At 38.0% G+C, this 23,055-nt stretch overlaps 1 protein-coding gene across 4 annotated transcripts in view; it reads right to left on the bottom strand.

Annotated features, from left to right (window-relative positions):
- The window catches only part of SREK1 (splicing regulatory glutamic acid and lysine rich protein 1), a 40,088-nt gene extending 17,180 nt beyond the window's left edge, over nucleotides 1–22,908 (bottom strand). For 2 of the 4 annotated variants that reach the window (XR_008730226.1, XM_005432682.4), the window contains exons 1-6: nucleotides 22,563–22,908; nucleotides 12,328–12,461; nucleotides 4,491–4,606; nucleotides 2,960–3,124; nucleotides 1,798–1,976; nucleotides 1,063–1,193 (exon numbers count right to left, since the gene is read on the bottom strand). Coding sequence is in view for 3 of the 4 variants with exons in the window: in XM_005432682.4 (XP_005432739.1) it covers nucleotides 1,063–1,193; nucleotides 1,798–1,976; nucleotides 2,960–3,124; nucleotides 4,491–4,606; nucleotides 12,328–12,461; nucleotides 22,563–22,723 (886 nt within the window). In the remaining variant the exon portion in view is untranslated. Of the gene's footprint in view, nucleotides 1–1,062; nucleotides 1,194–1,797; nucleotides 1,977–2,959; nucleotides 3,125–4,490; nucleotides 4,607–4,896; nucleotides 9,616–12,327; nucleotides 12,462–22,562 lie in introns of those variants that run through there. The other 2 variants (XM_027807913.2, XM_027807910.2) reach the window with 2 other exon arrangements.
- Nucleotides 22,909–23,055: the final 147 nt, after the last annotated feature.

Here is a 23,055-nt window from a genome sequence, read left to right as displayed (position 1 = left end):
CAACTACTGTAAATATATTGAAGTTTTATTCCTCAAACACTGTTTCGTGGGAGGAAGGGATAGAGAGAACAGGGTGAAAAAGTCTGATTCAAAGGCCAGGAAGTCAACAAAAACCTTAACAGTGACTTCACCAGGCTTTGGTTCAGATTCTGGAAGATTTTTATTCTGTTACTTAACACTGAGGAAATGTTAGACCTGTCAAAAACATCAGAAAATATTGCCCCACACACCCCCAAAAAATTCCCAAGACTCTGCACTATCTAAGCTACATAAGACAACATTTGGTCTTGTTACTAAGATGGACGACAAAATCTTGCTAATGAAAAGAAAAAGGAGGATCTCAACTGCAAGTTTAACAATTTTTTTATGCTGTGCTTAAGTCTTTTTTTGCAATCAGCTTAAGTCAGCATAAATCAGCACTAAAATGTCTGTCCAACTTCTCAACCCAACACCTCCTTCCTTGACCAGCCATCTCAGTGTTAACAAGGATCAGGGAACCAATCTGGATAAAAAAAAAGTCCTTTAAAATATGTTAAGTTTTATCCCAGACTCATTCTCTGATCCCATTTGCTATGAAGATGCACACGATCTTGAGCCAGCATGAAAACCAGCACAGCACAGGGCCAACATTAACCCAATGAAGATAATAAAAGCATACTATTACTGATTTCAGAACCATGATAGCTCCCTCTAATTATGAAACTATGGCATTAATGGATGCTAGAGCAGAACAAAACAAAACATAAGGCATTTTCTTTTAGAAGTTTGCACATACTTTGAACATAAAAAGTACCAACTTCAGTATTAATTTAGTATTAACTTCAGTATTTTGAAAACATTCAGTGAGCATATATCTGAAAGTAAAACATGTTGAAATAAAGTGTCAAGCTTTGTTCCACTGCTTTGTTGCACCAATACAATTTTGATTGTTTTCTTTATTTTCCACCACATACTGTCTGCCTTTAAGTAGTACCCTTTTCCTGTGTTTGAAAATGCTTTTAAAAGCACATGCCAAAGTATACTCAGAACACTTCTTTTAGGTAATGTATCTAATACACTTACCTGGCTCAATCGCAGCAGATATGAAAGACTGGGCTTCTCTTACTCTCTTCATCACCTCTTCCAGTTCCTTGGCAGCAGCTTGTGGTGTCATTTCAGGAGGCTTCACTATTGCATTATTGGAGTGATTTATTCTAAATTAAATAAAAATGAACCCCTTAACTCCCAAACATTTGAGAAGGGAAAATGAAAAACAACCAAGAAAGGAAAACACCTCAACTTCCATATACAACTAAAACCTTCAAAGTTCAGCAAAACTACAATTTGCCCTAACAGTCATCTAAGTATGTGAAATGTCTTGCATTGCTTTAAAATCTAACCACTTTTAAATAAATGCAGCACCCTACTTCTGTGTTAAAAATATTTTCTAGTAGAAGTCTAAGAATCTATTTCTCTATTTCACATCAAATCTTTATGTTAAGGCCTACTAATTACATACACATCATATAGAAAGCTTAATTAGTACTAAGGATTTTGCAGATTATGTCACTATCATGGCTTACACTACCTCAAGATTAAATATGAATATATTTCACTCAATGCCATCCATACACTTTTCAGAGACAGTTACACCCAACCTGGAAACAGGAGTTCATAAAAATGTTCAGGTTTGCTAACAATAGGTCCTTACATTGAAAAAATATTCCTCACAGCAGTTTCCTGAACATCGGAGTCATAATGTATCAGGATACAAAGAAATCTCTCATTCAACAGTCATACGGATAATTAATTTCTTACTTCAGTGGCCTGTCTCCAAACATAACTCCATTAAAGGCAAGAGCTCGAGGTACAGAATTTTGGTCTGCAAATTCCACAAAAGCAAATCGTGTTGGTTGCGTCTCATCACCTGCCATTCGCACAAATTTGACTTCTCCAACTTGCTTAAAGAATTCAAGCAGTTGATCTGCTGTTGTAGTCTAGAAAGAGTCGAAGAACTCAGCTGAAGTAAAATATATAATGAAAACCACTTATCCAATATATCAGGTAGTCTAAGAGGCACAGATTTTGTAAAGATATCTCACCATTATTACATAGGTGACATGGATTTCATAACGTTACACTTTAAGAAAGACTGGTGTTTTTTCTTCCATTAATCTAAAGAATATAATGTAATTTAAAATAGTGCAATCACAAGTTTGGAAGTCCTACATTTAGGCTAAAAAAGCGCTTGCACAGGATTTTGCACCTTTCGGGCAACTCATTTGAAATAACTGATGAGGAATTTCCTTATACACCTGTGTCCAAGCTATTGACTGTGAATCAAATAAGAAAAATAAAAACCCAAACATTATTACAAGACTTCAGTTTTTCCTGTTTTTCTACTAGCTTCCATCTTGTCTTATTTTAGTGCAACCAACAGTACTTTTACACTCCAGTAGCTACACTGGCAGTCAAAAAACTGCAAATAAAATACTTGTATTGTCATCAGACAAAAGAAAATAGTACTTTGCTGAAAAAACAAGTTTCTGACAGACCTAACTACTGTCATAGAAACACAAGGGTATTTATGCTAATTCTGCAGCATCCACTTACTGCACATCATTCCATCTTACTGTACTTGAGCAACAGCACAGTGGTGTGGGGGACAGCTACCATGATCTCACAACTTCTGAGGCATTGCTCACTTAACACAACACAGCTGGACATTATGTTTCTTGAATTCAGCTGCAATGTGATTTCTCTGCTATCCTGCCAGAATGAATTCCACAGCCTGGTCTGACCTGATGGGCATAGGAGCATTCAAAGTCTGAAATATCACTAGTAACCAGAAAGAATTTTTTCTTTGTTTAAATTCCTGTTGTCATCAACTAACCAAACCTCTTTAACATCTGCGATTAGAATTCATAAATTACAATTCTACACCTTCCATTAATATTTCCATTACACAAAAAAAAGCTACCTGGGAATTCAAGTTTCCAACATAGACTGTTCTCCTGATTTCATCAATTTTGGATGGATCCACATTCCCCATAATAGGCGGTTGTGGTATTTCTCCCAGTGCTGTAATGTTAGGGTCCAGTGCTGCCGCTGGTATAGCCCCCAAAGTGCCAAGTGAAACACCAAGCTGGAAAACACAAAAACAGAATATACTTTGCCAAGAACCATTGGTAGGAGATATTTCACTTGTTAATACTTGTCTGCCTTGTGCATTTCTGTAAAAATAAACCTAAGGAATATATGCAATACTTTGAACTTTAAGGTCCAAGCTGAGCACTTTTTATAAAGAATAAAAATCTACCCATAAATAACCTTCTTTAAGGTTACAGTTAAAATTTTCTATGGGCTATCAGTTAACACTTTATCAAAGAGTATGCAACGTATCAATCAGAAAACATAGGCTTGAATTTCTAATGCTCACAGTCAATCAAGTAAGATGCCTTCAGACACTTTTGTTTTTGCTAGAAGAAGTATTGGGAGTAGATGAGGAACTGCTGAACCCTTCCCAGCAAGAGAAGATGGGAATTTGCAGTGCCCAGCACCAGTTTGTTCTGTAATACATATCAGTCCATCAAAGGGACAGATCAAGTACTTTACGGACAAACACATCACATAAGGCAAGATTAATTACAGTCGATATGCGAAGGATACTAAGCCTAAGTCTAAGTTCTTTCCCTATAAACACAGTCACTTCCTAGAGAATGAGGACAACACATCTCTCATTTTTTGAACTGGGAATTTAAATCTCTCCCGGGGAATGTTATAAAGAAAGTCACTTAAAAATCACTACTAAATTGGTCTGCTGAGTTCCTGGTTTGATTTTTACTTTTTCCACCCAAAAAGCAACTGCCTTTCCAGCAAATTATTTTCCTAACAAGTGTGAGAAATCCTTAACAAGCCACGAGTAATCTTTTTTATGTAACAAAAGAGAAAACTACTCTATTTTAACTTGAAATTCTCCCTGAATAGGTAACAGCAGCCTGCTGATGTCAAGAAAGGCTTACAGAGGCAAAAGGAAACTGAGCAGAAGTAGCAGCATCCCTATGCTTTTTGTAGTGAAAACATTGTTAGGCAAACACTCAAAAGCCCTGTTGTAGAGATACCAAGTAAAAACACCTTAATGCAGCATTTTACTACTCCGAATAACTGTGTCAATGTAACTAATTATGTTTTAACAAAATTTGAGGAGGAGGATAGCACTGCCACTGGACCAAATTAATGCTAGGGAAAGCCAATAATTAAAATGGACACAACCAGAATCAGTATTTACCCACTATTTTGCAAAATAATAATCTGAGGTAAGAACCCAGGAAAGTTAGTGCACGGACACCTTGTGATCTACCCTCTAAATAGGCACCACAGCTAAACCCTCACTGATACAGCATAGAAGAGGACAACATCCATGGATCAGATAGTTCTTGTTCTCTGAACACAGAAAAGACTACTGAGTATAGAGGAAACCAGAAATCAAGCAGCAACTGAATTTTACTTACTGTAGTCAAAGGGGTTGGTGTAGGTATAGGAAGCAACCCTGCACCAGGCATCAGACTTGTCATAGTAGGAGCAGGCGCCAACAGAGAAAGGGCTTTGGCTTCATCTGGGATTTTACCTGAAGAAGCAAATGGAAGCGTTACACAGAGTTGAAACATCACACAAATGTTACTCTTTCTATGACTTTACAATTACCCTTGCAGTTAAAAATGTAATAAATAACAATGAATCTATCTACCAGATCCTTACAAAGAAACAAGTAAGAACTTAAGTTTTTCCTTTTACCCTGCTCTACTAGGAAAAACAAAAGTGAGCAAAACTTCAAAGACTAGCAATCTCATTAATGGATTATTATTTTAAAAACTGAATAATGTAGACAATTATTATACACTTTGAGCTATGGGTCACCTGTACTGGAAACTTAATGTTCATGAACCAAACGATATCAAGCATGGACGCTTTCCCAGGGCGGTGTTTTCGTGGTGATCGAAAGTTGTTTTACACATGACAACCGTTCGTGTTGGCTGCATCACTAATAGCACACAGAACATCAGATACAGAAAAGAAGAACATTTTTTAAAGTTTAATCCCCAGAAATGGCAAATAACCAAATCAGTAAAAGAAAAAAGAAAAAGAAACCAAACAAAAAAAACACCAAAAAAAACCCCCAAAACCCCAAAGTATGAGCTAACTGAAATTTGTGCTTTTTTTTTTAAATTCCTCTGGTGCTACCTACTTTGGATGTAAAAATAAATGAAAATAAAATAAAAACTAGTGAACTCTGTGACTCCACGCAATACATACTACAAGTGAAGTTGGAGGTAGAAGAAGGGAGGGCAGAAAAAATACAGATCTGTACTGCGTCACATACTAGGCTACCTCAGTTCTCCTGAAACTCTGACAAATTACCTTTAAATTTACTGAGACTGAAGAAAATCATAACTGATCAGCTAAGCAAGCTATATTTTCCCCAAGTATGTATTTCCTACTATTTAAACCAGATTATATTTCCCCTGTCATGCTAAAAGTTTAAGTAATATCTAATCTGAATTAAATGCAGGTTTCATTTAACGTTAGTCAAAATCAGACCACTAAATAAACCCCCCAAAAAATCTTTAAAAATCAAAAGAGTTAATAGTTAAAATAATTATGATTGCAATTAAATGTACGTAATACATTTGAAATGCAAAGGGATTTAAACTGGTACAAACATTAAACACTAAACTGAGAAACTACGGAAAAGTTCTAATTATACTAGGTATCTATGATCTATTCAAAATTACTGGCATAGTTATATATATGCTATCCAACTGAGCCCATTGGTATTACTGCATGCACTTTATGATAAAGTAAATGCTTTTATTTAAATATTGCTTTATAAGTCAAGGTATATACAAATACTGCGCCAGTGGCTTTTACTGCTTTGGTTTAAACTGTATATGTTTTAACCATAAAACCTCTTAGATTCAGGATTTAAAAATCAGTAAGTGAATACTATTATCAAAAAGCAAAATAGGAGTTAAGTTTCAAAACACTGTGCAGTTTTAGCTATACGAGTTTCAATAGACCCCAGAGGAAACATACATCAAAAAAAGAAAAAGAAACAATGTGTTGCAAACCTGTTCTACAGATCTGCAGCAAGGACTGGGTTACAGTTGGGTATGACCAAAGGACAAAAAAAATCTAAATGAAACTTAATTTATATGTAGCATGGGTGGAACAGAAAAGATAAAATAACAGTACCCATTTTTTTTTCTCATGCTTCCTATTTACATTTATTTTATTTATGTTAAATTTTGAGGCACCTTGCTCCTTAACATGTAACAACCACTTGATTTTGCTATCTAAAGGAGAAAAATAGGAAAATTATTAGCACTTAAGAATTAACTGTGCAATAATGACTTCCAGGGCTTTTTAAAAAACATGCATAAATCTGAGCCACCATCACAATGTTCAGCACTCTTTACAGATCCCAATTTTAATCAGGCATGCAATGAGAAGCGTACCTGATTTGCCTGACTGCTCATGAGTATCAGGTACTGGGCTGCACATCCCGCCTAATATGTAGCTAACTAACAGGCTTTCGAATACACAGTTCCAGCAGCTGTGCATGCAAATTAGGCATAGAATTATGTACCAGTTCTTCTGAAAATCTAGATACTTCAGTGTTTTCAAATAACTAATGTACCAGACCTTATTCTAAACAGTGAGCATCTTGCAATTAACTGGACACTCATGCAGGTTTCTACAGGATAAACAGACATGCTAGTGGCAGAAGTGGTTCCTAAAATAGTGTGCCTGCATTCTAATTTATGGTCTAATTTATGACCAGATCCCTGGTCAGCAACGTACATAAGTATATGCCTAATTTAAGTATGCGCTTACATACAGCCAATTCAATACACACTTAACCAGTTAAACTTAAAAGATGATTAGGCACTTAGCCATTTTAAATAGGAATAGAGTTAGGGACATAACTGAACAGATGACGAGTCGAGTTCAGAAAGGTACTTAAATACAAGCCTAAACTTTAAGTATATGGGTCATCTTACTGTAATAATTAGAATTATTTCATTTTATCAAATGTTCCTCAAGGAATCCACTGAACATTTTCAGTTAAGTGCACTGTTACAGCAGTTCAAAGAATGAATAACATGCGTTATCTAAATTGTGAAGTTAGCAGCATTATTTCCAGAATACTTTGGCCCTTCAACAATGTAATGTTTTATTTTAAATATAAAACCTCTTTGGTCAGTTCCATGCCACAAAGATTCATTTATTTTATTCAAGAATGAGAAAGGGTCTATCTCTACAGATAGAACCCCCCAAAATTGCCTGTATATTCAAAACTACTTCTCCAGTTTTTAAGACCAGATACAACTTTTTAAAAATTCTATAGCAAACAAACTGTTATAGGGAAAAAAAGAAAACCTGAAGTATCTTTCAAATTTTGAAAAACAAAATTAATGTGAGGCCAAATAACTTCACGAGTTACAGGGTTTAAGTTTTGGAGTTTTATCTCCATGAATTTATTTAGAAAAAGAATAGAAACCCACAAAGATACAATGAAATGTGGGTAATGACACAACAAATCAGGACACTTTAACTGTTCTGGTTTTTAAACTCAAGGTATTTAAAACCTGAATGGAAATGAGGTAAAGATACTTAAGTTTCTAATGAGGGAAAGAGACAAAATAAATATGCCACATCTGTACCACATTCTTAGAAAGATTTCTTAGAAGCTGTTGTATTTAGTAAATTACAGATCCTATGATCATTTATTTATTGATTCTTCACTTTGCAAAGGAATCTGGAAGCAGATGTAGATTAGCTCTGCATTACCTAGAGACATAGAGATATGCTTTCAGGAAATGTACCGTTGTCCTACATATAAGTTATCATCGTTACTTTTTTGTATCATGAAAGTGCTTAAGAGCCCTAGTCAACCCAGTCCACACCAGACACCATTTTGCTAAATGCCGAACAGAAGTATCTGTGTTAAGCAAGTACTAATCATCGCAGTACTTTTATCCCTCTCCCATGCCCAGAAGCAATTAATTTCATACTCTTTATACTGAAACTACATAGTTAATCCTCCTCCTCTAAAACTGCTTCTGCAATAAGTAAGTTTAGTTATTTTAAAAATACTAACAGCTCACATCTACTCTAAACATAATTAAAGGAATTGTTATTTTCCTGCTCTTTTAAATCACTGGAAAATGCACATCTACAAATAAAATAATTTGTGTGGTCCAATTCATGGTTCTTATTTGATTTAGCAGCAGTGATTAAAGAGATTACACCTACTGGCAATTACCTCAACTGCCACAGCTAAACCCAAGAGATCACAAAGCAAAGCTCTTCCCAGCTGCAGTGCATAGCCTGGTGCATTATCAGAGTGAATCCAATTGCTCCCAGTGCAGGTAGCTGGGAAGAGCAATGCCTGAGGACCAGACACACCACCTGGTCCACCACTTCTGCTTCAGGCTTCCATTTCACAAGAAGTTAAGAATATCACTTAGGGATGCAAACCTTCTCAATCACTCCAGCATGAACTGACAGGGCTTCTGAGATTGTAAGATGACTGAGAAGACACTTTTTTTTGTCTTTATTTTCTTCTTTTTTTAAAAAAAAATCTTCTTGAAATAACCACCACAGGAGCATGTCAAAGTGCAATATACACATACATACACACACACGCACACACAACTGATTCAATCTTCCCACAAATAACAGTGTTAAAAGACAATGTGCCTCACACAACACATTCCAACCAAAACTTCAGGCTGCATTTGTACTTATGAGTGGTAAACAGTTTTTTCTGAAAATTACACAAACAAAAGGATGAAATCTTACTGCCACTGACCTCACTGGAGCAAGGTTTCATCAGAAGCAAACAAGAATTTCATGACATTCAATATTCATGAAACTTCAATTTCAGAAATAGCTATTTTTAACTCTTCACATTAGACATAAATAGTATGCCTTCTTTTAAACAGACCGTGCAACCTAAAACTACTCTGCTGAGAAGAGGAAAACTAGCAGAGAAGGATCATGACTATACTTTGTAAAGTTATTTTCTCCAGAAGTAAGTTTCAACTATCTTTTTCCAAGATAAACTCATAAAGCACAACATATGAAAGAATGTTATCTTAGAACTGATGTATTTTTCACTATTCTTGTCCTCTGACACAGTGTGCTCATCTGTTGAATTTAGATGCTTAAACATATTCCAAATCAAATTTATCCATAATTCACAGCATAAAAATTAATCATATACTAAATTCTGTGTACACCATCCACCATTCATAAGCAGCATCAGGTCAACTTCAAAATGAAACACTGTGAACCCTTTACAAAACACCATTTTTACAGAACTGAAGTACCAGTTCACAAGTACAAGGGAAAGAGATTTAACAGAACAAAACAAAAAAAGGGACAAAATAAAATAAAAATAAAAGAAACAAAGGAAAGAAAGCAAAATAAAAACAGAGACAGGGCGTCCATCTTCAGCAGGCCAGACTTCGATCTCATTTCCCCCATGAAGGTTTCACTTGGCGGCAGGTTTAGTGGCATGGCAAACAATGCCTAACTCAGGCAAGTGTAACAGGTCTGCCTTGGCCAGTCTAGTCATCTAATAATGCACAAATATCACACAGAGAAAACATACAAAACCAAATTAATAGTCAAAATCCATCTACCAGATAATGTGGACATAAAATTTAGAATGATTAGGGTGGCATCTTTGTTTATCTTTCAAGCTTTGTGTTCTCAAAGTGTAATGTTTAAAGAAAAACTTACTGACACACACACGTCATATTTTGGCAGTTTAATGATGTTACTTCACTTACAATTACGTTTTTGTTAAATTACTAAATGTCACAATATTAACATTGTTTTCATTGTGTTGTCATTCTCTCATGCTCCCTTGGTTTACCAGTTTAAATACATTCCAAATTTCAAATTTTATTCTGTCTTTTGAAACCAGGTTTTCAGAGTTCCATTTTACCTCTCCTCTACGTTCAATATAGCGCATGTAATGCTTTATTATTGGCACCGCTGGCCAACGATTTAATTTTACCTCCCAGTAGTATATAGCCATCACTACTTTGAAAGCCCGTGATACACTCCACTGACTCCATTAACAATGCATCATATGATACACAGTGAATCAAAATTTTTGTACTGTGGTGTCCAAAGCCGTACTTACTCCACACAATAAATTCCTCAGAAAGTTAAACCTATATTGCTTCACATTTTTATAAATTAAAATTAGTGATTCTCTTAGAAAGTTACATGGAAACAGCATTCTGACATTAAAAAAAAAACTGACCTCACAACTCAGTCATTTGTTCACCAAATTATGCAAAAATCTCTGTTGGTTTTTCAAAACCTGTCTATCTGGATTTTCAAAATCCAGAATGATTTTGAACAGTACAATTTTTCTGTAACGTGTTTTCTCAGAAATGCCTAATAAGTCAGCTACAAATGAGGTTGGAACAAGATTTGTCAGAAATTTGGTTTTATTCTCCTTTCAATCATCAAAAGACATAGGAAAATGCAGCTTTACCCATTGCCTTATCACATCAGTGATACCATCTCAAGAAAATCACCAGAAGTGTTGTTCATTCATTAGGCAGCAGTCTTCCCTCTCTGACAGTACCGAACCAGTTAAGGTCTTTTTAATGAAACATAAAACTAAGATTCTGAATAATTTTTAGTCAATTATTTAGGGGCAATTTTTCAGCAATAAGGATTCTGGTCCCATTAGCCTCTACAAGTGGATACAGCAATATCCAATTTGTGATTTAAGAACTTTCAAAAAATAAAACTAAAAAGCCCTCAAAGCAAGGCACATGTAAAAATCTAGGCTTCACAAACACAATGTATGTGCCATATGCCCCTATTAAGAAGGCTACAAGAACAGGCAATATATTGTAAGTCAATATAGCCTTTAGTGAAAGTACTTATAAAGTCTCTGAAATTCTGGAGACCTGTCACGAGTTTGCTAGGAACATCCCAGACCATTATTCCAGCAGCACTAATCTCATACTATCCAGATTGCAATGTGGCAAATGTGCCAAAAAATGGCACTCTGGGATGACTGTTAACAAACTCCAAGAAGTCAACAGCATTTTCTGAACCAAAGCCTGTCTCTTGCAGTTAGAAAAGTTATGTTAATAGAAGTTATTTCTGGACTTGTTGCAGTTTATGGTTCAATCATTTTAAATACTGTTGTTCATGGCAAAACAGCTACCATGTTCAAAGTGAGGTTAGGTTCACTCCAACAGCTGGAATGTTTCCACTCCAAAGAGGCAAAAAGTCCAGAACTAAATGTGCAGACGCTCAGTTCCACAATGATCCCAATGAAGTCAATGGGGTTTTGCCTAACTCCAGCAATATGCCTACTGTAAGGCCATGCTTCATACAACTGTATTCAGATCTGGCATATTATACTAACAATACCAAATACCTTGTATTCAACACCTCTGTAAAAGTATGGCCTCAAAGCTACTTAAAGTAACACTTGTCAATTTAGTATTCACCGAGCATTTTATTTTATTTTATTATGCGTTTAAAAAATATTTTATGCTGGTAGCATTCTGTACAGATCGCTGCGTTTTTAAAGAGAAAGGAATTATAAAACCAAAAAGGAGTACCAATATACATAAGAAAGCCTTATTACAGGACACAAAGTAGTATTTTCCACAGTAACAAGAAAGGAAAACTGCATTTTTTTTAATTGAACTAGCAGGTAAACATTCATATTCAAACAGTAATTATCACCACAAATGTTAAGTATTTTAGGTTAGATTAATTTCAATGGCCACATGCATACATCATGTTTACAAGACAAAACTGGAATTCAGTCTAAAAAAACCGAAAAATAACAGCATCTTTAAAAAAAAGCAAACAAACCACCACACCAAAGGTGATACATAAAGATCCAAACTGCAGTGTTATCAATGCCAGGAAATTGCCTAATCTTTTCAGAGCTCCATTGACTTCAGTGAGAACTCTGTGTGAGAGTAAGCTTGCCAACGAAAATCACATTGAAGGGAATTATTTTACCTTCTTTTCCCTCAACATAAGTAATAACAATGGAAAATCCAATTATCCCAATTCAAATCAACTATCTTTTTCCTAATGCTGAATTTCAACTCAATCTATATAATTGGGTTTCTTCATTAAATTTTCAGTTTTGTTTCAAGACTTTTTTTTCAAAAAGCAGTAAAATAAAATAAAAATACAGAGCACCACCTTCTTACATGGAAAGCTTGAAACAATTAGCAGACATGACAAAGACGAACATTACAGAGGAATGTCTAAAATACCAACCTTCTGCGCAGGGCACAACTATCAAAGCTCTGTCAATAAAAACCGTGTTAGTTAGATGCTGGGCCACACCAACACTCGATGCTTCACGAAACTTAATATAACATACTTTGGAGGAAAAAGCAAGAGGTGCGTTGCTGCAAGATAAAAGGGAAAAAAAAAATCAGTCACATTAAGTAATTATTTGCATGTACTTTTAACTATTACTTCTTCATTAAAGAATAGGTTTTAGACTTCCTGGAAAAGCTAGCCAAAAGGCAAGAGTATACAAATTAACTAATTTGCTTGCTTACTATGTCACTGAAAAAGGCGTAGCTTTTTCTTCCTCTTCATTGGAAACTTGAAGCCAAAATCCCAAATTAATGTTTGATTTGATGTTCTTGCTTAACAACACTGACCAGTACATTCCAAATTATTATTGTAAGTAGCATATTTATTTGACACATCTGTCAAGTAAATAATTCATAGTTTGTCTTTATTCCTCCAAATAATCCTTGTTTAGGAAAGTCAAACAATAAACCCAGTAATTTTTCAGTGGGTCCTTCAGATATTAGCCCATAATAACTGATACTCTTTCTTAGGTCTTCACAAAAGCAGCTTTGTTAATTTTTCTTAAGATAAAAGCAGTTCTTGAAAGTTCTTTCAAATGTTAGGCCTTGGTTCACTAATGTAACAAAAATTTTTATTGTCTGCCTTAGTTTAGCATAGTATAGTATGGGATAACACTGGAGGAAAAGGAACTCACTATTCAGCTAGAACACTTGAAGAAAATCTGTAATTTACTTTCCATTAGGAAGTATAACACCAGAGATGTCAGAAAGCACAACACATAAACATTGTAATCTCAATCAAAATCAAAGAATTTTGCTTTAAAAAATGTAGTCCCTAGTCAAGGCTTGTAACCTTTATACCACCAGTTTATTTCTTCATATGAAGGAAGTCAAGGTGAAATCTTCAAAGAGAATCCAATAGGATATTGCTGGAGCATCAGCAATTTCCATTTGAAAGGACCATCTGTCTTCTAGCAAAGCAGTAACTCATGGAAAATATGCTGCATAAACTGCCCCTCAACTGAAACAGAAACACTTGTCAACTTTCTAAAAGTACCAGAAGCACATCAAGTTCAGCCCAACCCATCTTGTAGTCCCTCAAATTCCAAGCAGGTACTCACAAAGTTGTTGTATGGACTTAATTAGACTTTAATATATAAATATAAGCTCAGATGGTTTAGACACACTATTTCATTATATTAGTTGCATAAAAGACCCAATAACTAAGTCTGAGGCAGGCAGACTGGTATGGTTCTAGTTACTAGAAAGATAACACCTAGGTAAAATATCTATAGTGAGCTGGCCAACTTCAGAATGGCATTCAGAAACACTTATCATGGAAAATTCTGTGAAAACAGATACACTGAGGAGGCAAAAATAAATGGAATGGCAAGACATAAATATGAAAGTTGGCCTTACATAATTTAGAAAAACACTGTAAAATCACTACACTTCTGCCCATTTATTTTGCTTGTAGTGACAAACATTTTCAGTTTCAAATTTCCACATTCAGGAAGGAAATAATTGTACAGAATGGTTTCTGAGCCAACTGTAAGGTCTTGGTTCAGAACATTTCCAGAGGTGACAGCAAGCTATGACTTTCTCAGAACTCTGCAGAAATGTTTGCATACAACTTTTGATCTTACATACTCTGAAAAGCCAGACTCTGCTCACTGCAAACTGCAAATTTTTGTTTATGGCTATAGGGGTTTTTTGTTGGTTTTGGTTTGTTGGAGAGAGGGTGGATGGGGGGCTGTATGTGTAGGCTGGGAGGAGAGGGTTTTCATTTTGTTGTTGTTCTTTGGGGTTTGTTTGTCTTTAAATATACATGCCAGTGTTACAACCCAAATGGGTGAAGCCTCCACTGAAGATTCTGTGGTCCACACTGTTGAAGACTCCCAATATTGCCTGTTCTTTTCATTCCTAACTCAAAATGCAGATTCAGACCCCATAAATAATCCTTATAAATTCTGACACCTATAGAACCAGCTCTGACAACTGTATTTTTTATAATATTCTCCCCCCTTGTACTTCCTGGATTCCAAACACAAAAGCTACATGGAAAGTATGTTCAAAAATACTAACATCAGAAAACTGCTGCAAAACATGGGTCTTAAAAAAAAGTCTTGGTACAAAGTGCTTTCTGAAGGTTATGGAGGATAAATTTTCTATATAAGTAGATCACCTCTGCTGAAAACACATCAATGCTGCATCTGCATCAAGGGAGATGATTAAGATCCAAAAGATCTAAATTTCTAGAAGGTTTCACAGTGATTGAGTCCTCTCTTTCTATGAAGTGGGCTTCCTAAACCTCCCCCAGCAGGCTTCTGAAGAAGTCTTTCTTAAAACAGAAAAGTCTTGTTCTGTTTTAAGTCTTTGTCCCATTTTTTTCTGCTAACCTTTCCTGAGGCTGAATTGCGGTAAAGTTCTAATCCTCTTCCCAAGGTTACAAAGTACCAATACAAAAAAGCAACTCCTACATTGCTGACTCAAGGTTACTACAATACTGTTTCTCTAGGAAGACAAGAAAGCTCAAAAAGGAAATTAGTATCTAAATAGTATTCAGATGTTTCTGCCATTTTTGTTTTCCTTTGCAGGGAGACAGTAACATCTGTCCCCCCAACAGAGTAACAACCAAAAACACTTTGTAAGAATGACCTATTCAGAAAAAAAACAAATAAAGGGCTAGAAAACATTCCTCTAAGGGTCTGTTTTTTCTCAGGGTGGTGGTGGAAGACACAACAGAAGTCCTAAGAGAAATAACTTAACAAAAGAAGATGTTATGAAATAATTGTGCAGATCACATTTTAATAAGGTTTTGTGTGTTTTACTTGAAAGGCCTAATCTACACTGCAGTCTAATGTCTAAGAACCACTTGTGTTCTAGCCTCCAAGAAAACTTCAGACCATCTAGAAGCAATCGGTATTACACAGCAGGGCTTTCAACACCTAATGTAGACAGTTTGTGCCTCTCTGCTTCCAAACGACTAATTCTGCAAAAATCCAATTGTTGCTCAATAAAACGTACCAGTATTTTAACCGCTCAAAAATCCTCCTACAGCCACATTTGAAGGTTTATCACTACAAATGCAATTTTGAAGGCTTTGAAACACAGACTTCAACTGGGCGACAAGCATAACACAAAAGCATGACTGAGGCTAAGAATCTGATTACAGATGTCACTGGTCTCCTAGTAAACTGAAAACCAACTCTAATCTGTATGAGTGGCTGGCATACCAGAGTACATACCCAAGGCAAAAGACCTGTCACACCCTGCAAACCAGCTTCAGATTTCAACTGTACTGCAAACTGAAAGTGATCTATAAAAACTGGTCTTGGTCTTCTTAGTAACTGAGAAAAACAAGGCATACTTCACCTTCTCACAAAAGCCAATTTAAACAGCCAGCAGAAAGGTACCAATTCAATACTCTCTTGAACAACACACCTTCTAAATTTAAATGTAAGTAACTCAAAGCTTTTACAAGAAACACACAACAAAGAGACAAAAGTTTAAGGGAATATTCTTCTGCAGAGCAGGGAACACTGCATACCCTCTCATACTCTTGCATATTCAAATGTCGGCATCATCATCCAAGAGTGGTTTCTCAGAGACCTTTTGCACACGCAGGCTTAAAGGAAAGAGGTCTCCTTCCTACCTCCTTAACAGCCTCCATCTATTGCCACTTGAGCAAATTCAGGAAGCACCAGAAGTTCTGCAAATGTCAAACTGAGGAGCTCTTGTTAACAGTGACAGCAATTCTCCACTCCCAACATGGGAATTGAGATCTCTGATATTCCTCTGATATAAAGATCATACACAGGTATTCAAAACTTAAGGAGTTTTTCCTCAGGCTTTGTGACAAATTATCACTGTAACTGACAGTGAAGCCCCACTACAGTCACCCTCTTCTACACAGAAGTGGCAAATCCACATGGAGACTCTGGTGTAGTAACAATTCCTAGTACCCAAACTAATACTCTCACACAGGCTATGGCTGTAACATTACTTTCTTTTCTTGTTAATATTTTCATCCTATTTAACCATAATTTTCCAAGTAACTTTCATACACACATAAGTTTCTGTTACAATATTTAAGTTTTCAGCTTCAGGAAGAAACCAGAACTCACTTGGTAAAATCAGAAACCTGCAATTCAGTCATACTTGCTTTCCTCAAGATGGAAGTGAAAGGGAAAATAAGATAACAGTAAGTATGAAAACACACAACACAGACATCAGATTTTCTGAAAGAATTTTGCAACCATCCCTTACTTTCATTTCTGAGCATTTTTCATATAGAGTTGGGCTGGGCAGGCAGGGAAAGCATTCTCAAAGGGTCTCTGAATAGCCACCTTCTCAAGGTTAAAGCTGTGTTTATGAGACAGGGAAGAAGAAATGACCAAAATATTTGGTAATAAAGTGGAATAACAGGAGTCTTTGAGCACTGAAAACCACTTACGGTGCTCTTTAAGAGACAAGTCTTACAAGGAAAGGGTTAAAAAAGTCTCATGAAGTCCAAGTCTCTTGTGCAAATTTTTGATACCAGTGACCAACAAGGTTAAACCAACAATAGACAGATGCAGCATGATAAGAGAGAAATTCTGCTGCTCTTTTTAAAATCTGATAATCAAACACAAATTAAGGGTGAAGTGAGTGGATTAAAAAAAAAAACAACAACATCGCCACATAGCTTACACTGGTTTAACTGATAATATTCAAGGTCCACAAATAGTTGCTTTCAATTTTTAAAGTTTCAAAAGAAAGCCTTCCAGAGAGCAAATAAATAGCTGCACAATCAAGTCAAATTTGCAATTTTCTTGTATGAAAAAAAGTAAATACAAACAGCAGCCACCAGTAACAATCATTTGTGACCCACTGAAAGATGATTCAAGTTAATGTTTTTTTCATTAAAAGAAATACTGCTTTCAGTGCCAATGAAGTGTCTCTCACTGACCAGTAGCTAAAATTGGGATGATGACTGTATGGAAACTTCTTCAGTGCCAAGTGTTTCCAAAGCCCTCAACACTGAATCCGAGGGTGGACTACTTGCAGTTCACATACCTTAGGAATGTAACAGTAATAACAAAGTAGCATTCACTGCCATCTGCATAAAGTGTGAAAGCCTCTAATATACAAGACAGAAACTTCCCCCCAGAGAACCAGCCTTTCAGGCACATGGCAGCTATGAAACCTGTCCTACTTAAAGGGATGTCTGATTAGCAGTGACTGAAGAAACTGAAGGGCTTTGATCAATGAAGGGAAAACGCGAATTGAAAAAGTTACTATAAAACATAGCATGACCTAACACTCATAAAGAAAGCTTTCCCAATCAATTTGAGACATAAAATGAAGGACCCTAACAGAAACTGGTACGTCAGGACAATAGTCTTAACATACTAATTGCTGGGAAATGTCACTAGGTTCACAAAGGTTGACGGGAATACTGAAGAGTAATCTTAAAAAGCCTGCATTTCATTTAATGCATTTAAAAACTGAACTGGTTTCTCTCTTCCTGTCCACATTTGCAAGCTTACAAGAACTTAAGTAAACTACTGAAACATTAATGTGCCTTCTATTTAATATAATTACTAAAATCTGAGACTTCCTTTTAGCTTTTGAAGGAAATTCTCTGTGGCACCCTATAAAACTGAGGTACATGCTAATGACAGGAAAAACGCAGAAAATGGGTAAAAAGGAACTCTCCTCTCTAATAATGTTAGCTCAGACAACTATAGCATATTCTTGTACTTTGCTCCATAACTGCAGGAGCGGGCTGGAAACTAGGACCATGCGTGGCAATCAGTTACCTGAGGGGAATGTGCTCGAGCTTGTCTAGACAACAATCAACATGATACAGAGCACAAGGGAGTGGGGGAGGGATGGCGCCAAGGAAAGGTAACACCTTGCTGTTAATTGATGGTAGTTAACCACCAATCGGGGATTGCCTAGTATGCAAGGCTTAGCTTCAAGAACCAATCTGTTTAAAACGCGCAGCTTCTGAAAGTGTATATAAACTCGTGCTTCTGTACAATAAATTGACATTTGCTTGCATCAAGCTGCGTCCCGTCTCTTCATTCGCCGCACCTAATCACTGAAGCACAAAACCTATAGATGCCAGAGCTGAAATCCTTACTCCCTAAAGTCAGTGGTAGGATGCTGCACGATTAATTAGAGTGGAACAGTGCTAGCAAAGGAATTTCTTGTAAGATGGAAATGGTCACCTGATCCCATTCACCACTTCTACAATCCTCTTGGATTGCTCTGAGAGCAAAATATCAGAGAATTAGGAAAAAAGCATCCATGTTCTTTAATGCTTTAAATAAATAATCTGAGCACAGGAATGAAATGTACGTTAAGTAAGTCTGATGATAATACTACACTAGGAGGAGCTGCGGACTCCCTCAAGGGTAGACAGACCTCATAAAGAGATTTAGATAAACTAGAGAGCTGGGTGGGCCAACATCACCAACAGTATGAAATTTAACAAGAACCAGATTCTCCACCTGGGACGGCGTAATCCTGGTTATACATACACACTGGGGGATGAGAGGCTGGAGAGCAGCCCCACAGAAAGAGATCTGGGGAGTTGGGTTGATGGCAAGTTCAACATGAGTCATCAGTGTGTCCCGGCAGCCAGAAGGGCCAACCATGTCCTGGGGTGCATGAAGCACAGCACGGCCAACCAGTCCAGGGAGGTGACTGTCCCACTCTACACTGCACTGGTGTGGCCCCACCTTGAGTACTGTGTGCAGTTTGGGGCAGCGCAGTACAAGAAGGATATCAAACTGTTAAGAGCTCATCTGGAGGACAGCAACCAAGATGGTGAAAGGTCTCAAGGGCATGACTTAGGAGTGGCTGAGGTCACTTGGTTTGCTCAGCTTGGGGAAGAGAAGGCTGAGGGGTGACCTCATCGCAGCCTGCAACTTCCTCAAGGGGGGCAGAGGAGGGGAGGTGCTGATCTCCTCTCCCTGGTGACCAGCGATAGGACGCGAGGAGATGGAATGAAGCTGCATCAGGGGAAGTTCAGACTGGAGATCAGGAAAAGGTTCTTCACTGTGATGGTGGTCAGTCACTGGGACAGGCTCCCCAGAGAAGCAGTAACACCATCAAGCCTGTCAAGAGTCCAAGGTCATACGGTTTAGTTTCAGGTCGTCCTTGAAACTAATGATTCTATTTCCTTTTAATTAACAAAAGTAGTTTCATTATTAAAAAAATTTGACTATTTAATACAATCAGATTTTATGAATTAGACTTCAGCAGATTAAGGGAGAAAGTAGAAGGCTGACAGACATGACTGACTTGGAAGAGATGAAGGATAACTTATGCTTTAACTTAGAAAGATCATAGAGAAAATGGAGTCTATGTGCTTTAAAAAGCGTGTGTGTGTGCATACATCTGCATCTATGTTTTGTTGCTGCTGTGCATTATCAAAAGAACTGGAAGTTCACATCTATTAGAAATACAATCTATGCCCAGCAAAGGCAACAGATATACAAATACTATAGTAAATTTCTTAACATGAATGCCTATATTTTTAATACATGAAATGATGCATACAGAAGAGAACACAACATCACTCTTCTCTACAAACTCATGCTTGGCTAATCAGAAGTATTTTGTAAGCTGAATATTTGCAATACAAAATTAGAGAGAAAACAGGTTGCAATTCTACACAATGCAACATGTAACTATTTCACCTCATTGCTTAATCTATTAAAAAGTCAGGATAATACTCTTTTAGTATTACACCACATATTATTCTTGAAACAAGAAATATTTGCTTTAATTTTTTACCCATTTCTGTAATTTCTGAACAAAGGCTAGCAAACGGGGTCCCGGTCACAGTGAAAGCTTTTACTTAATTTAGTAACACACTCTCAGATGACTGAAAGCTACTATGTCACTTCCTCTTAATCCTCAACATGAAATCACTTACAAAAAGCATACTAATATTATTCAGTAGTCAACATCCATGAGACCTGTCGTCCACTAATTCAACTTACTGAATTATATTGTTCACGTAGGAAACTGGACTGAGAAGTGAGTTTCCACTGTTGCACAAAGGTAACAGAATTCATGCTGTACAATACATCAAAAGTTTGGATTTCTTGGAATTATTTTTAAAGCTAGAACTGAAATGACATGATTTTTTATCTGATGTTGACTCTAATGTAAAAAGCAAATTTCCCTTTTAATTAAGAGAATTGTTTTTAAAAACATCTAGGCATTAAATCATTAATTACTTAAGGAAAAAACAGTAGTAGAAAATAATGTTAACAAATCGCAGACATCTATTATAACATTTTTTTGCTTGCGACACCTTTGCTTCCCATGCACTCACCAATGAAACGCTACTCTCTGATTTTATCAAAATATTATTCAAATATATTTATTTTCAATAAATATAGTAAGTATACAGGAAATATAGTCAATAGGAAGCCTGTCTTCTTCTGTTTCACAAGAAGGGCATTAAAGTAAAAAATTATTTTTCAAGATAATAATTTGAAAGCCAGGTCAAATGTCTATAACTATTAGACATGGAAATCCATATTTCTTAAAAGTTATTGCATAGAAACCGTAAATAAAACAAGAGTAAAATGAGTAATCGCAATCCTGCGTCTTATCTCTGAAAACTAAACTAATTATATAGAATGGATGTTTACCACATTATAACCTTGACATTTCCAAGTCAAACCCTACTATGGCACTGGATTTTAGTATTATATGTGTATATGGACACTGGCAAAAATTTATACTTGGGCACAAACGTCATTTGCATACGAGTGTCAAAAAAGTATCTATCTGCTTTAACATCTATTATATAACAGTGAAAAATGAGAGCAACAGCTACAACAAAAAAAATATTCGGTCAGGAGAACACTCAAGTGTATTAAGCAGCAAGTGTGGAACCAGTCCAAAGTAAAACCCCAGAAAAATGTATAAAAATCACCATAAATCTATTAAAGAGTCTTTAAAACTCAGTAAGGCTGTTTTAAACATATCTCTACATGAATGGATGCCTATTACATATACTTTTAATTACCTAATAAATCGTATTTGATTTTTCTGAATGGTCATCATTGAAACTTACTCAGATGTAACGCAGTAACAAAAAAAGGATAAATACCAACTTTATTGCTATTTTTTTAAATTAAATTTTATTCATCTGAATGACTTCTTTGTATTAAAATTGAAGTATCTGGATGCGAATGACTCCTGCCCCTTTCTGCTATTTCTACTTAATTTTCATGAGAAAAAAGAAAAGATAAATGGTTTGAAAGGAAACGTCTGCCATTCATTTCCTAGTACAACAGATGCATTAAGAAAAAAATATTCTTCTCCCCTGTTGTGTTGATGGTTTTCTGCTTAGGGAAAAAAAATACTGTTATTTTGCAAACCTCAGTATCTCCCATGTGAGTGCACCGTGCAGCTGACATAATGAGACCGGCTACGGTTTACAGAAACGTGTCACGTCTGTTACTAACTCTCATTTACTGCACACGTCTTATCAAGGGCATTTCTGAGCACAAGGCAGGGCAGGTGCCGTCCCTCTGTGAAAAGCTATTTTGGCTTCTCTTCGCGCGGGCCCTTCTCGGAGAACAGCGCCCTTCGAACGGGGGAGGGGGGAAGCTGGTCCCGCCGGCACGCAGCGCCCTGGCAGCCAGCCGGGCGGGGGCGGGGGCCGGGCCTGGGGCTCTCTAGCCCAGCACACACGCACCCCCCAGCTCGGTCCGAGCGAAGAGAAAGGCGGGCCTCAGAAAGAGGGTTTGCAGGAAAAGGGGGGGGCGGGGGGCGATCTGCGCCGGGGGAGCGCTCCGGGGCAGCCTAGCCGCACGCTTCTCGCCAGGCCTCTGGCGGTGGCTCAGTGCCCGCAGCCTACAGCGGGCGGTCGCAACCCCGGCCGCCGCCACGAGAACACTAAAACCCGCCGCTCCGGAGATATCGCGGCTGCCTCCCCCCTCCGAGCTGCGGCCGCCATCTTAAGTGCGGGTGAAGCTCCTTTCCCGGCCGCTCCAGCCTCACAAAGGGGTGGGACAACGTGAACCGCTCCCCGTGCGGAAGGCTCCGGTGCCCACACTCAAAATGGCACGTAGGGCCTTCTGCCTCGTCCCTCCACCCTCCCGGCCCCTCTAGGCCTCTTCCTCCTCCCAAGTCTCTATCGCTCCAGAGGTCGGCGCGGGCCCCACTTACTCCGGGGGATAGAGGCGCAGCTCCTCGATATCTCCTAGGAAGCCGAAGAGAGTCCGCATCTGCTCGCTGGTCACTGCCGAGGACAGGTTCGTGACCTGGATGACAGACGTGGGGCCCAAGGGGAAGCCCAGCGGCACCCCGATCCCTCCGCTGTTCATCATGGCGGAGCCTGCTCGACCGCTCCGCTCCCGGCAGTGCCACACACAGCCGGAGAGGCGGGCCTGACGACAGAGAGAAGCGCGCGGCGCCTGCCAGAGCGTCCTACCGCGCGGGCGCTCTAGGGGCGAACTCCACTGCTCCCTGGAGGAGTCTCTGGGCGGGCCGCCGTTGGGCCGCCGCGGGCTGCGACTCCCGGGAGAGAGGGCGTCCCCGCCCCGTGCAGGCCCGCCTCCGCCGGCCGCGCTCCCGGCTCGGCCGCGAGGGGAAGCGCCCCGCTCCTTGAGGAGCCGGCCGGGCCGCCGTGGCGGGGGCGGGACCAGCGCGGGGCATCGGC

The sequence above is a fragment of the Falco cherrug genome, chromosome Z (genome assembly GCF_023634085.1).
Source record: "Falco cherrug isolate bFalChe1 chromosome Z, bFalChe1.pri, whole genome shotgun sequence".
NCBI lineage: Eukaryota > Metazoa > Chordata > Aves > Falconiformes > Falconidae > Falco > Falco cherrug.
Note: the sequence above shows the minus strand (reverse complement) of the source record. Positions and strands in the feature narration are given on the sequence as shown.